This window comes from Anabrus simplex, chromosome 6, assembly GCF_040414725.1.
Source record: "Anabrus simplex isolate iqAnaSimp1 chromosome 6, ASM4041472v1, whole genome shotgun sequence".
NCBI classification, from domain to species: Eukaryota; Metazoa; Arthropoda; class Insecta; order Orthoptera; family Tettigoniidae; genus Anabrus; species Anabrus simplex.
The window spans coordinates 180,200,053-180,213,707 of record NC_090270.1 but is presented as its reverse complement, the minus strand read 5'-3'; the positions used below and the strand labels follow the sequence as shown (position 1 = coordinate 180,213,707).

The following is a 13,655-nucleotide window of genomic DNA, read 5'->3' as shown; positions in this document are numbered from 1 at the left end:
CCATGCTTCCTTGACGTATGCTTTATACCATGATTAGCACACATAGACCAATTTCAACAGCAGAAGATGAACTTTGGCCATGTATTGCAGTGATCAAATATTATAATGCTATTGGTTTTATGTCCCAGGTTTAAATACCACCACACAGAGCCTCCAAGGTTGGGCTTAGAAAGCCAGTACCACTGTATTCTACCATCAGAGCCACTGAGCCCAGCATAATGTGATGTGAATAAAGACATACAGCCATGTCTTTTCCTTTCTATGCCATGCCGTGTAGTAGTTACTGTTGCCAATCATACTGGCAATATGATATCCGGATATTTAGCATGTCAAACTGAATTTTAAGTGTACCGGTGATCATTTTACCCTTCTATCATTAGACTACTGTATAATAGATATGGCTTGAATAGTTTTGGTCTCTCTGGGAGCATGATTAGCTCAGTGGCTTACCTGTCTTGGCTGAGGTCCAAATTCTGGTTTGAACCTGGCTTTAGATTTTTTTCTTTAAAAATCGTGTAGTGTTAGAAAGATCGTCTGGTCTTAAAACAATGGCCAAAACCAAAACAACACTGCGTGGCTCCAGCCCTAGAGATAACTTGAGGTAAGCTGAAGGAAGTTTTGATTTTGGTCTCTCTTTTACTGTTGCAATCTTGATAGTCAGCAGTTTATTTATGCAGTGATGCAAGTTAGGTTATTTGTATAACTGAAAATAATTCTTCATGTATTATAGGTTAGGATATGCATTTAGGTTTAATTATGTTGTATATAGCTCACCTATTATAGAATAGGCTATGTTCTCCACTTGTAAAACCTTGATGTATTCAAAATCATTCAGAAAACTTCTGGTTATATATTTACCAACTGAAGGGAAGTTAGGTGAAGGTTACATCACATTTATCACTTATAAATAACCATCTATGTTTTCCAAGTTGCTCAGGGAAACTCCCAGTTGTGTGTGTTTTAATGTACCTGAGCTCTGTAATCTTCTTGTACCAAGGACATGTTGTATAGTATTGTATTCTAAATGTTTCTAGATATCTTTAAGTTATTTGCTATAGCAACAAACTTGTTTCAAGATGATTCTAGAATATGAACTTACCGAGAATTTCTTTAAGCTATTGTAGAATCTTCCAAGTATCTTGTAGTAATACTGTGTTGTAAGAAAGCTGAATTATGTAGAATCATAGCCAGTATATACAAATTCATACGTGCAGAGTATTGAGAGAGTTGAGTAAGTAGTTGAAGGAGAGTTATGGAGTCATGTTGTTGATACTGCTGAGGCAGATCAGTCTTGATTTACTGTTTGAGAGAAGAAGTTAAATGTGTTGCTTTTGTTATACTGACACTTCACGGTGGGTCATTCATAAATTACAGTGTACAGTATTTTGTATGCGATCAGTTCAGTGAGCGAGTTGTAAGTCCCGACAGTCAGTTGTTGATGTAGCAAGGTGTCCGACTCGTTGGCTGAACGGTCAGCGTACTGGCCTTCGGTTCAGAGGGTCCCGGGTTCGATTCCCAGCCGGGTCGGGGATTTTAACCTTAATTGGTTAATTCCAATAGCACGGGGCTGGGTGTATGTGTTGTCTTCATCATCATTTCATCCTCATCATGACGCGCAGGTCGCCTACGGGAGTCAAATAGAAAGACCTGCACCTGGCGAGCTGAACCCGTCCTGGGATATCCCGGCACTAAAAGCCATACAACATTTAATTTTTTTTTCATGTAGCAAGGTATTGTAAATCAGAAGTTATAAACTTGAACATATTCATGGCCTGTATTGACTACTTACAGTGAATCAAGGAATTTGAATCCACCTTGTCCATATTAAATATACTGTAAACATAATATTTATTTCACATCATTCATGTTTCGAGAATTATAATTCTCTTCTTCATTGAAAATAATATCTTCCAAAATCTAGTTAGAAATGAGAATATTTATTGTTCTTGAAACATTTCACATCCTCCTCCTTCTCCCTTATCCAGCTCCTGCCAAGTTGGAGCATTTATTGCACTTTTCGACCTTCCTCTCTCCTTCCACCATTCCTCTTCCATCATTTTGTTCCAGTTCAGGACTCTTCTTCTTGCACTCCTCTTTACTGAATATATCCACCTTGTTTTAGGTCTCCCTCTCACTCTGTTTCCCTCAAACTTCACCTCCATCATCTGTTTTGGTATTCTTTCCTCCTCCATTCTCTTCACATGCCCAAACCATCTTAGTTTAATTCTCTAATTTATGTTTTCCATTCCGACATCCTTTCTCACATCTTTGTTTCTTAGTCTGTCTTTCTTTGTTTTTCCTATCACACTTCTTAGGTATGGTATTTCACTTCACTGGCTTGAATTCTACTCCCCTCCCTATTTGTCATTGTCCAGGTCTCAGCTGGATAGGTCAAAATGGGTGCATAATACATTTTGTACATTATCTCTTTACACTTCCTTGGTACTTTTTTATTCCAGACAAGATTTCTTATACTTTGGTAGAATGCATTACCCTGTCGCAACCTCCTGCTGATTTCCATGTCCAGCCTTGTATTCTGCATTAGGTATTTGAAACTAGTAACTGTTTAAAGGCTTTGACCACCAATTTTCACAATGCCTTTCCCTAGTATTTCTCCTCTTGATATCACCATGGTCTTGCTTTTCTCTGTGCTGATTTTCTTTTCAATTTCCAATTTTCTTGTTCAGTGCACCAAGTAGTTCTTGTACTTCTTTGATGTTTCTTCCCCAGACCATAATATCATCTGCAAATACTAATAACTTCATCTACTTATTCCCATATGCTTCCTTTGTCTCCTTTATAATTTCATCCATAACCATTAGAAACAAAAAAGAATCATTGTCAGGTCAGGATCATCCTGCTACTGGATGTGACAGTAAACAGTGACTGTGACTGTCTGGCCAAGGGTCAAGTAACCATTACCAAACTTGACACCCAAAGGAGGAACCAATGGCTATAGGGGGAGGAGCCCTCTCTTTGGAGGCCAGGTGAAGCCTTTATATAGGAACTGACACATAAATTCACCAGAAAAGAGAACATGGTCAGGGGTTTAGATGGTGGAAGTGGGAGCAGATAAAATGGAAGAACTTTCTCTTGTCTGTACTTTTGTGAAGCAGTTGCAAAATGTGTCTGTACTCCTGAGAAACGGCCTAAAGTTACACCGGGCAGTAGGTATAAAATGCCTCTAAGAATGGCGATCCCATCGTAATAATAGCCTATATACGATATGGTACTTCTCAAAACAGTGTACGATGAATAAATAAGGTTCATTAACAGGAAATGTATTGACTAGGCAGATTTAACCAGAATACTATTTTAAATAGTTTTTAATGAGTTTTTGCATGTCAATACAGGAATAAACAACACCTATTAGGGTCAAATTTATCAACATATGAGGTCTAGTCATTTAATTGTTTGACTGCCCTTCCTGAGCTTGTATGGAGCACTGTTATCATTGTTACCCATAAAAAAAAAGGCAGTTCCGCTGTGCTTTGAGGAGTCAGTGTGCTCTTGTAAGGGCACCCTATGTGCATCATTCAATTTTTCTTTTCTTTCTTAGTTATTTCCTGCTTCATGTTTATTTGAATTTCAACAAGATAGCCAATTGGAATGTGCTAGAAGTGGATAAATGTGAAGTTGAAAGTGACATACCGTATTTTATAGCATAAGCTCCCCCCTTGCATATTTCCCTCCCCTACGATTTTTCATCATTAAAAATGATTTTATTAATATCACGTATAATTCCCTCTCCTGGTTTGTTCTTACTGGAGCGGCCTTCAAAATAATGGACAACAATGAACACAGCGGTACTTGACATAAAAATTGTCACAACATACCGTAAATTTGAACAGTGAAGTTGCAGATGTGTTTCTAGGCCAGTTTGTTACAAGTCGTCATAATGTCGAAATATTCAAACTACACGGCAAAATTTAAATTAAATGTGTTACCTTACGCCGATGCAAATTGAGTGAAAGCTGCAGGAAGACATTTCTCCGTTGATCCTAATTCAATACGGTATTGGCGGAGACAAAAAGATAAACTCATGACTGCAAAGGCAAGCTCCAAATCTTTCCATGGGCCTAAAACAGGGAAATATCCCAAAATTGATAATGGTGTAATTGCTTATGTCAATGAACTTCGGAATGATGGTTGTGTTGTCTCTTACGAAATGATTCAGAACAAAGCTCGTGAGATAGCTGCCATGCTCAACATTGACAGAAAGGATTTTAAAGCAAGCATTGGTTGGGTGATTCATTTTATGAGACGGAAAAATCTCAGTTTACGGAGGAGAACATCTTTGTGCCAGCGTTTACCTCGAGACTACACAGATAAGGTAATCGAGTTCCATCGTTACGTAATACAAGTGGGACAGCAATATGACTATTTACTCTCTCAGGTTGGTAACGCTGACCAGGCGCCAGTGTTTTTTGATATGCCGCATAACACCACCGTTGCTCCAACTGGCTCAAAAAGTGTCCTTGTGAAGACGACTGAAGCAGAGAGTCTAAGATGCACGGTGATGTTGTGCATTACAGCAGACGGCAATAAACTTCCACCATATGCCATCTTTAAAAGGAAGACATTACCAAAGGAGACTACCCCACATGGAATTCACTTACGAGTTCAAGAAAAGGGCTGGATGACAGCAGATTTGATGGTGGATTGGTTGGAGAAAGTCTGGGGAAGACGACCAGGGGCCATTATTACAAAATAAGTCCCTTCTTGTCCTAGACAGTTTCCGGGGTCACCTTGTGGAAGCTGCGAAAGAGAAAGTGAAACTGATGAAGTCCCATCCTATGATCATCCCTGGAGGTTTAACATCCATTCTTCAACCTTTCAAAGAACATCTTCGATGCCTGTATTCAGAAGAATGGATGGCGGCGGGATCTCGTCAGCTGACTCCAGCAGGCAAGATAAGGAAGCCATCAATACCAACAATGTGCGAGTGGATAATCTGGGCATGGGAGAAAATGAGTGTCGATATTGTTAAGAAGAGTTTTAAAACAACTGGAATTTCTTATGCCATTGATGGTTCTGAGGACGACATGTTGTGGAATAGTGAAAATGAAGAAGATGATGTGTTATCTGAGCCTGAAAATAGTGATGATAGTAACGAAAGTGAGACCACAGAATAGTGAGAGAAATGAAACAATGAAACAATGCATTGCTGCTCGTCATTGTAGCCTGATGAAGCCATGGTATTGTTTTGCGTTAATTGAAAATAAATACCAGTAGGCACCACTTTTTTCACATACCGGTATTACCATAAATATAACTTTGACCTAATACATCATTTCCCTTCCTTTCTGAATGTCTAGAAGCACCACTTGCATAATTCCCTCTCTAGTGTTTTCAAGAAAAATTTTCGAGAAAAAAAAGGGGGGAATTATGTGATAAAATACGGTATTTACTTTTAATGTCCAATAAATGAAGGTCGTAAGTCATAAAGTCCAATGTACAAATAGTCCAGTATACAAAATTGTCCATAGTACAAAAAATACAAAATATAAAATAGTACAATATACAAAAAGTCCAATAAACAGAAAGGTCCAATGTACAAAAAAGACCAACTAGAAAACAGAGTTATAGAAAAACCTCAAATTAAAAGGTATGTTAAGTGAACAATATAACATTATTATATGTTTGGTTTGTGTTCACGGTAATCAAATTTCATGTGATAAATTCTCAAAGAGAACAAAACTTGGTGAGTGATTATTTTATATGTAATCATTCTATAAACAGAAATAGTAACAAATTTTACTGGTGATGTCAAGAAAGGCAGATTTGTAAAGCAGGCTCCAGTAATACCATGCAGCAGGGTATCTTACTGGAACTTAAGTCAGTAATGATGGATTTTGAACTAGCCAATTAAGTTCCTACGCACAATGATCCAGAAGACCAGGAGGGATAAAATCAGGAATGAAAAAGTCAGAGAAGACGTAGGACTAGAAGACTCCTTACTCCAGAAGATCCAAAAGGCAAGACTGAAGTGGTTTGGTCATGTGAAAAGAATGAGTGCCAATAGGTCTGCAAGAAAGGAGTATGAAAGAGAAATCAGGGGAAAGAGACCAGTGGGCAGACCTAGAGAAAAATGGACAGACATAGTGAAGAAGGATGTAGAGGAGAGAGGTCAAGATTGGGAGTGGATTGTGAACGAAGAATGGTTCATGGACAGAACAAAATGGAAGGGGCTTTTATACCACACCTGAGAAGCTGGAGTTGGTCAATGATGATGATGATGATGATGATGATGATGATGAACTAAAAAACTGCATGTTGTAGTTTTCCTTGTAGCAATATTAAAGGCTATTTCAGTTTATTCAGCAGTCAATCTACAGAAAAATTGTTTCTTTAGGATAACAATAATATAAAGCAATATCTGCAAGCACTTTCCTACCATATGAAGATACATGCTAGCCCTGATGCAGTAGAAAATGAGAAAATTAAATTAAATTCTGTAAAATTTTGTAATATTATTAATTCACTTTGACATGTAATGAACACTTGATATGAATGTATTTATTAACTTTGGCCATTTTTCCCCAAAATACAATATTACGGCTTTACGGCATTTCATGAGGGACATTTTTGCTACTGGATATTTAATAATGTTGGGCATTTTTGGCACTGGACATTATTTCAGTGGATATTTTGCTGTGGAACAATTGACTGATAACAAGGAAGAATCTCTTGTTGCTGAGCAATTTGCATATGCAATATGGGTCCTGTGGCTGGCTCTAAGCTTCCCTTCAGGAGATGGTGGGTTTGAACTCACTGTCTGGATTTCTGAAGAATGTTTTCTATATCCAAAATGTTCACAGTCAAGAAAAATTTTAGCTAATCAGGTTGATTTCTAGCTGCCATAGAGAGATGTTATAAACTTCACAATTTACATTTATTTATTTATTTAGAAAATACATTCTCTTGCAGAGCTAACTCGAATAAAGTCATCTGATGTTGACTTTGCTGCTTCACTCCAGCCTTGAAAGTCTAAGCAGAAAGATAGAAAACTTTGTCCATTGGAGCATTATCTGGAAACAAGTGCATTTCCTCATTGGATAGCAATTCCTATCTGCTGCTTCAAATATTCTGTTGAAGAAAAGCCTCCAGTAATTCCAGACAATTGTTTGCCGATTCCTGAAACAGGATTTTTAGCCTCTTGACACCACGTCTCCATCGTTTCAACTGTGAGTGCCACAAAGATGTAGTTGTCCATCACTGCTCTGTATTTCGTCCTTTTACTGTGCACGGTGAATTCCGTAACAGAACCAGCAGCTCTGCAAGTGTGAGGCAAATGAGATGATGATAAAGTATCAATGCACATGGCATCCCACAAGAGAGATCTGCCTTTGTTCTATGGGAATAAAGTCAGACTATCAGGGCGTTTTCTGTCTGTACGACTAATGCCATTCTGTTCCAGGACAGAAGAGACATCGATAGATGTAAAAGCTCTTTTGATGATGTCATTAATTGAACACTGTGTTGAGAAAATTGACCAGCACTCTTAAAGCAACAGCCATAAATGTTAACTTCTGCTTCACATATGCACTTACATGACTGGTAAATTTTGCAACCAAGACGTAAGACGTCTGTGATCTTAAATGACATATTATCCATAACTGTGCCCACATTGGCTGACCCCCTGTGGGTGGGGGCGGTAGAATAACACCCACGGTATCCTCTGCCTGTCATAAGAGGCGACTAAAAGGGGCCCCAGGGGCTTTGAACTTTGGAGCGTGGGTTGGCGACCATGGGGCCCTCAGCTGAGTCCTGGCATTGCTTCCACTTATTTGTGCCAGGCTCCTCACTTTCATCTATCCTATCCGACCTCTCTTGGTCAACTCTTGTTCTTTTCCGACCCCGACGCTATTAGGTTTGCGAGGGCTAGGGAGTCTTTCATTTTCACGCCCTTCGTGGCCCTTGTCTACTTTTGGCCGATATCTTCATTTTTCGAAGTGTTGGACCCCTTCCGTATTTTCCCTCTGATTAGTGTTATATAGAGGATGGTTGCCTAGTTGTACTTCCTCTTAAAACAATAATCACCACCACCACCACATTGGCTGATGGAAAAGCCTTAAGCCACAAGCCTGTTTCCTTTTCCTGAAGAGTGAGATGTTGTGCTTGATCAATTTGTGATGGACATGATAGAATCAAGGAGTTAAGAATCCGAGGGGTGTTTATCATATCCAAACTTCTTTGTGAATCCAGGGATGCTCAAGAGTTCAAATTATTGGATATGGCGTTCCAGTCATATCTTGCATACCTCGACATTAACAATATTATCAGAGAACAGAAACTTGATGAAATCAGATACTCCATAGGTGGAAGCAAGAAAAGTGGGAATGGAAATATTAGTTAACCTATGAATTCCAAGGCCTCCAAGTTTTATTAGCAAACATGCCAGGATCTAATTACTATCCTCAAATGGTATCTTAAGTATAAACGTGAGGCAACTTCTTGTCAAAACATCAGCTTGAGCAAGGAACAAAGGAAATAACCACAGAAGTTTGGTCTGCAGGAAGTAATATAATTTTGGAATAAAGGCACAATTTTTCAATAAGAAGCATGTCATGTGAGAACTGATCACTTGTAGACCATCATACAGCGTCATTAATTCGGTTATCACAGCTTTTACTTTACAATTGCCTCCACAGCCTCAACTGTTAGCATTGATCCAAGTAAGGATAGACTGGAATTTGTTGTAATGCGAAAACTGGGAATAGTACCCTGAATTACAGAAACTCTTGACTCATCTCTCGTGGAACGGAAGTATATTTTGCATTTCTTGGTTATTATGATCAAATTCTCTTTTAGATTGATATATAAACCTATGAATTATATATTGTTCACTGAATCTGATGTCTTGTGTGACATGGTTAGCAAATACAGATTCTCAGCTGAGTCTAGCATTATGTCCATTTTTCTGACTTTCTTTTATCAACTACAGTATTTCTTTCTTTCAGTTCTACATTTCCTTACCAATTCAGTTTAACCATGCTGCCATGTGTTGAGTTTAAGAATGCATAACTCTGTGTATTTAGGGCCCAGGAATACCATGACAAGTTCTTGACTGACATCGAGTTCGATAACATGTACCTGACGCCATATTTTCGCAAGATTGATGCTAGGCGGCGCAAGCGAGAAGAATTGACGCTACTCCCCTTGAAAAAATTGGAGCGACTGGAGATTGTTGATCCATACTCCTTGTGTCCTGCTCCCAAGGAAAGGATTCACTTAGTACGTTTTAAAAAACTTGGTATATAATTTTATTGATTTATCTATCTATCTGTCTGTCTATCTATCTATCTATAAAACCTACAATTTCCTCCTTTGAGTCAGTGTGTCTGTCTGAGGAAGTTCATACATTTTTTGAAGAACTAAACATGATTAACCTTCCACATATTGGATGTCCTGTATTTATATAGAGATTATGCTCAGAAGTCTTGCTTAAAAATGGGCATTACAGTATTTAAAGTTAATATTGCAAAAGGAGGTAAAACCTTCTAGATAGTTTTACTAGGCCCAATATTTAGTGATTAATACTCAAATTACAGACAGTCAGTAGCCTACATTTTCCATGATCATATAGAAATCTCAGGGGCAGATGTTTAATAGAGCAGGGACTTATTTACCAACGGCTGTTTTCAACCATTTCTGCTGACATCTAGGGTTAGCAAAGTACCTTTAAACTGGGTTCAATTTCTGGCTCTGCATTGAATATGATTTAATTGAAGGGCTTGAAAAGGGTATATTCAGTCCCAGATAGGTAATTGAAATGGACAAACAAGTGACAGTAGTGCTATTAAGACAATGTAATAGGCAAAGATCTTTACACAATATTTTGTTACAGCAAACAGAACAACATGGGATGTTTGGCTAATTGTACTTTCCCTTAAAACAATAATCACTACCACCACCACTGCAGATGAACAGTTGTTCATTTCATTTTGGGCTCATTAAGGCATAGCAAATACATTTTACATATTCCAAGATACAGTACACAGCTATTGTATTTCTTGTTAACCTGCAAATAGGAGGAATTTACAGTAAATTCTTATAGGTAGGTAAGGGTTATTCTGGCCGAAGGCAGGTCCGAACCTCCGCAAAGGTGTTCCTGAGCCAGAGTTTTCGTGCGGTAGGGTGGCCAGTTCCTTTCTGCTCCTCCATTCCCTTACCCCCCCCCCCAACAGCGCGTGGCAACCCATCCAACTCCTGACCACGCCCAATGTTGCTTAACTTTGGAGATCTCATGGGATCCGGTGTTTCAACACGGCTATGGCCATTGGCGTAAATTCTTATAACTATTATCAAATTTTAAGATTTTGTGTCATTTATTATATGGGGCTGGTGACCTCTTTAAACCATAATAACCATCATCATTATTTATTGTTAGCTACTTTGTGGCATATGGGGAAGGATGGAGCACCCTTTTGCATAGCAAGATTGTCTACCAAGTGATGGTTTGTGCTAAGTGAGTAGACATACCTGTATGCACAGCCAGAAGTGGTACAAATTAAAACAATTATTTATATTCACTGAGGAATTGTTTTCATGTCCTTGTAATGTTCACTTGCATTCAGTCCATTTCATACAAATTTTCTCTGAAGTTTTGAGGAGCTTGGTGAAGATGTAGGGTGCATTTTGACATGATAAGTTCTTTATAGCAGATATGCTTATTGGTCCTTGTGAGCTGAATGTTAGCTTCAACAATACTGTCTTGATACAGACTGTGACGTCAATTGTAGATTTATTGACAACTAATGGCACAGAAAACAATGTGGTGTATGAACTTATCTGAAATAGTATTGTGATTCTTCACATTTTGAATCTTGCTTGTCCTACCAGTCTAAGCAAATTAATACATTGTATTCTGAATGATTATGTTATTAAATGTCAATTGAGATTTCAGTTATTTCACTCCAGAAGGTACAGAGCTAATGAATATGTGTAGTCCAGAATGAACTATATTTTGGCTTGTCTTCATTCTTGATAGGGGGCTCAAACAGTACGTCTGCTCCTGGAAATGGTCACCCCAGCTGCCTTCATTATGCTGGATATCTTACTATATGAGACACTGGATCTGGTGCGCAGACATGCACGCATTGAGTACACACAGACAGGTAGAGTTAAATGGTTAATCTATAGCAGTGGTAGTCACCCCGCAGAACATCATGTGCCACTTTTATGCACTGAAACTTGAATTTGTACTCCCGCATCCATGATTGCCAGAAATGATATGTGGTTTTGATTGCTTTTTTTTTAGGCCTATAAGTAGAAAAATAGTTTTATGCTTGCACAACAAACCCTATGAAATAAATGATACATAACTATTACATAATTATTACTTTTTACAAAACCTTTAGTTTATTAACCATCTAATCAATACATAGTTTACTCTGAAACAGTACTAGTTTCAACCATAGATACTGGTCATCCTAAGCTATTAATCATAAAATTAGAATTTGGACATAGTGACATCATAAATGAAAGTGGAGGGGGGATTAAACCTCCTGAATTAAGGCTACAAATACAAACACATAAAATACACTAGCGTACACATTTAAAAATCTAAAGATTAGACATTTCATAAATGGTCATAAACTAGTAGGTGGAACTTAAAATGATTTCAAAACTGCACTTGTGTCGAGCAAAAGATGATGTAAAAAGCCATTGCCTATTAGTAGTCCCATCATGGATCATAGTAAAATATGCATTACAAGAAAATATCACAGTATTGGTGCAAATAAAATTGGTTAATTGTTGATTTGCCTGTCAACGCCGTATCACTGAAGGAACAATCTTCTTTGGTTATAATAAATGAAGGATACCACCAACCTGTTACAGTGTCATAATAGGTGGAGAGGTGATACTGCGACGTGGGCATCCCAGGTGACGGATAGTGGGGTCCTCACCAGTATACCGGCAGACTTGAGCTAAATAAAATAGCTCTCGCTGACCAAACACACACTTCACAACCTCATTAATCACCAATTCATACCTCACCAATCGCCTTTCCAGATCGCATCTAGAATTGTAAACCCTGACCTTGCTCAGAAATGTTTCGATTGTAATGATCAGACAATCAGCCAATCATGAAAAGTCTTCTAATGAATGAATCCACCAGCTCGGACATACAGTATCGACGATCCAAGCAAATTTAAATCTAAGAATTTCATTTTTGTCTGTATTGAACTGAGAATGGAAGATAGGAAACTTAAAAGAGTCCACCTTTTCAATACAAAATTGTTATAGTTTATTACAACATATATTTACATTTGGAACTAGTTTCGACGCTGTTTGGCGTCATCTTCAGCCAAAATGTGGGAAATAGGCTAGCATGTAGACATTTATATTACACAAGGCGTTATATTAAACAATACACATCTTGCAAGGAGATAAAAACAGGGACAAATATAGAAACAAATGAATCGTTGAGAAAGCAAAAGTTTTACATATTAAAAATAACCTTAACCACACGTCTTGTAGTGCGAAAATATTCGCCTTGAATGATTCCTGAATACAAAACGCACGCGCACACATTTCTGAAGAGCCAGCAGGCAGGAAAAAGTAAAGTGAAACCTTAAGAGTTCTTCTGAGAAGAGTTCATCATTTTTTCAGTGTTCCGACTAACTAATGAAGTTTCCCTTGAGTTCCTGATAAATACACACAACAGGAAATTCTCCTTCACTCTCAACAATAGCTATAAAGACCAACGGTAAGTTTCATTTTAAATATTGTGCAGAGACGTGAAGGCATGATCTTGAGCATGATATAACTTTTTCATTTAACCCAATTTTTTACACAAGGTGTTACATTCAACAATACACATCTTACGAGGAGATAAAAACAGGGACGAATATAGAAACAAATGAATCATTGAGAAAGCAAAAGTTATACATATTAAAAATAACCTTAACCACACATCTTGCAGTGCGAAAATATTTGCCTTGAATGATTCATGAATACAAAACGCACGCGTACACACTTCTGAAGAGCCCAGGGCAAACAGGACGCAGCTTTAAAATCAGATATGCAGAACATGTCAATGCCATAAAACACAACCGTTTTTCCGCGGTCGGCCTACATATAAAAGAATTTAAGCACAACTTTACTGAAATAAATCAAGATCTTGAAGTATTAGATATTCTAAACAAAGGTTCTTTCCTAGACGTCACTGAAAACCTCTATATTCATTTAGACCAATATTTCAATCCTAACCTAAACTTAAATGATATCTCAGAGAAACCAAAGATCCTATTCAACTTTCTCATTGAATTTTTCAAAAACATGAATATCCCGAAAAACAGATCTGTCTTTCACATTATGCATAATACTTTGTCACGCCGCACACTTTCACCACATCACCCTCCATATTTCCCCTCCTTCCACTCCTCCTCCCCTACCGCTCCTTCCCTCTCCCCTCCTAATCCAACAATGGCCGCTCCCCAGACCTAAACTATCCAACACGCCCTGCTCCTCTTCATCTCGCGCCATAGCTTTACCGCCTTATGTCCCGCAATAAACATCATAGAAACCTGCCCCCGCCCTACACGTAATGCTGCAACAATACACCACAAATACTGGCACAGTCAACCTCCAAACTCTCAGAAAATGAATTCCTTAATACCAATTTTATATTCTCGTCGAGCTGAATA

The 13,655-nt window shown here is 38.1% G+C and overlaps 1 protein-coding gene across 1 annotated transcript in view; it reads left to right on the top strand.

The window, feature by feature from the left end:
• LOC136875925 (protein sneaky) overlaps window positions 1-13,655 on the top strand; it is a 209,621-nt gene that overhangs the window by 159,516 nt on the left and 36,450 nt on the right. The window contains exons 11-12 of the mRNA XM_068228258.1: window positions 9,042-9,237; window positions 10,994-11,120. Coding sequence (XP_068084359.1) covers window positions 9,042-9,237; window positions 10,994-11,120 — 323 coding nt within the window. The remainder of the gene's footprint in view (window positions 1-9,041; window positions 9,238-10,993; window positions 11,121-13,655) is intronic.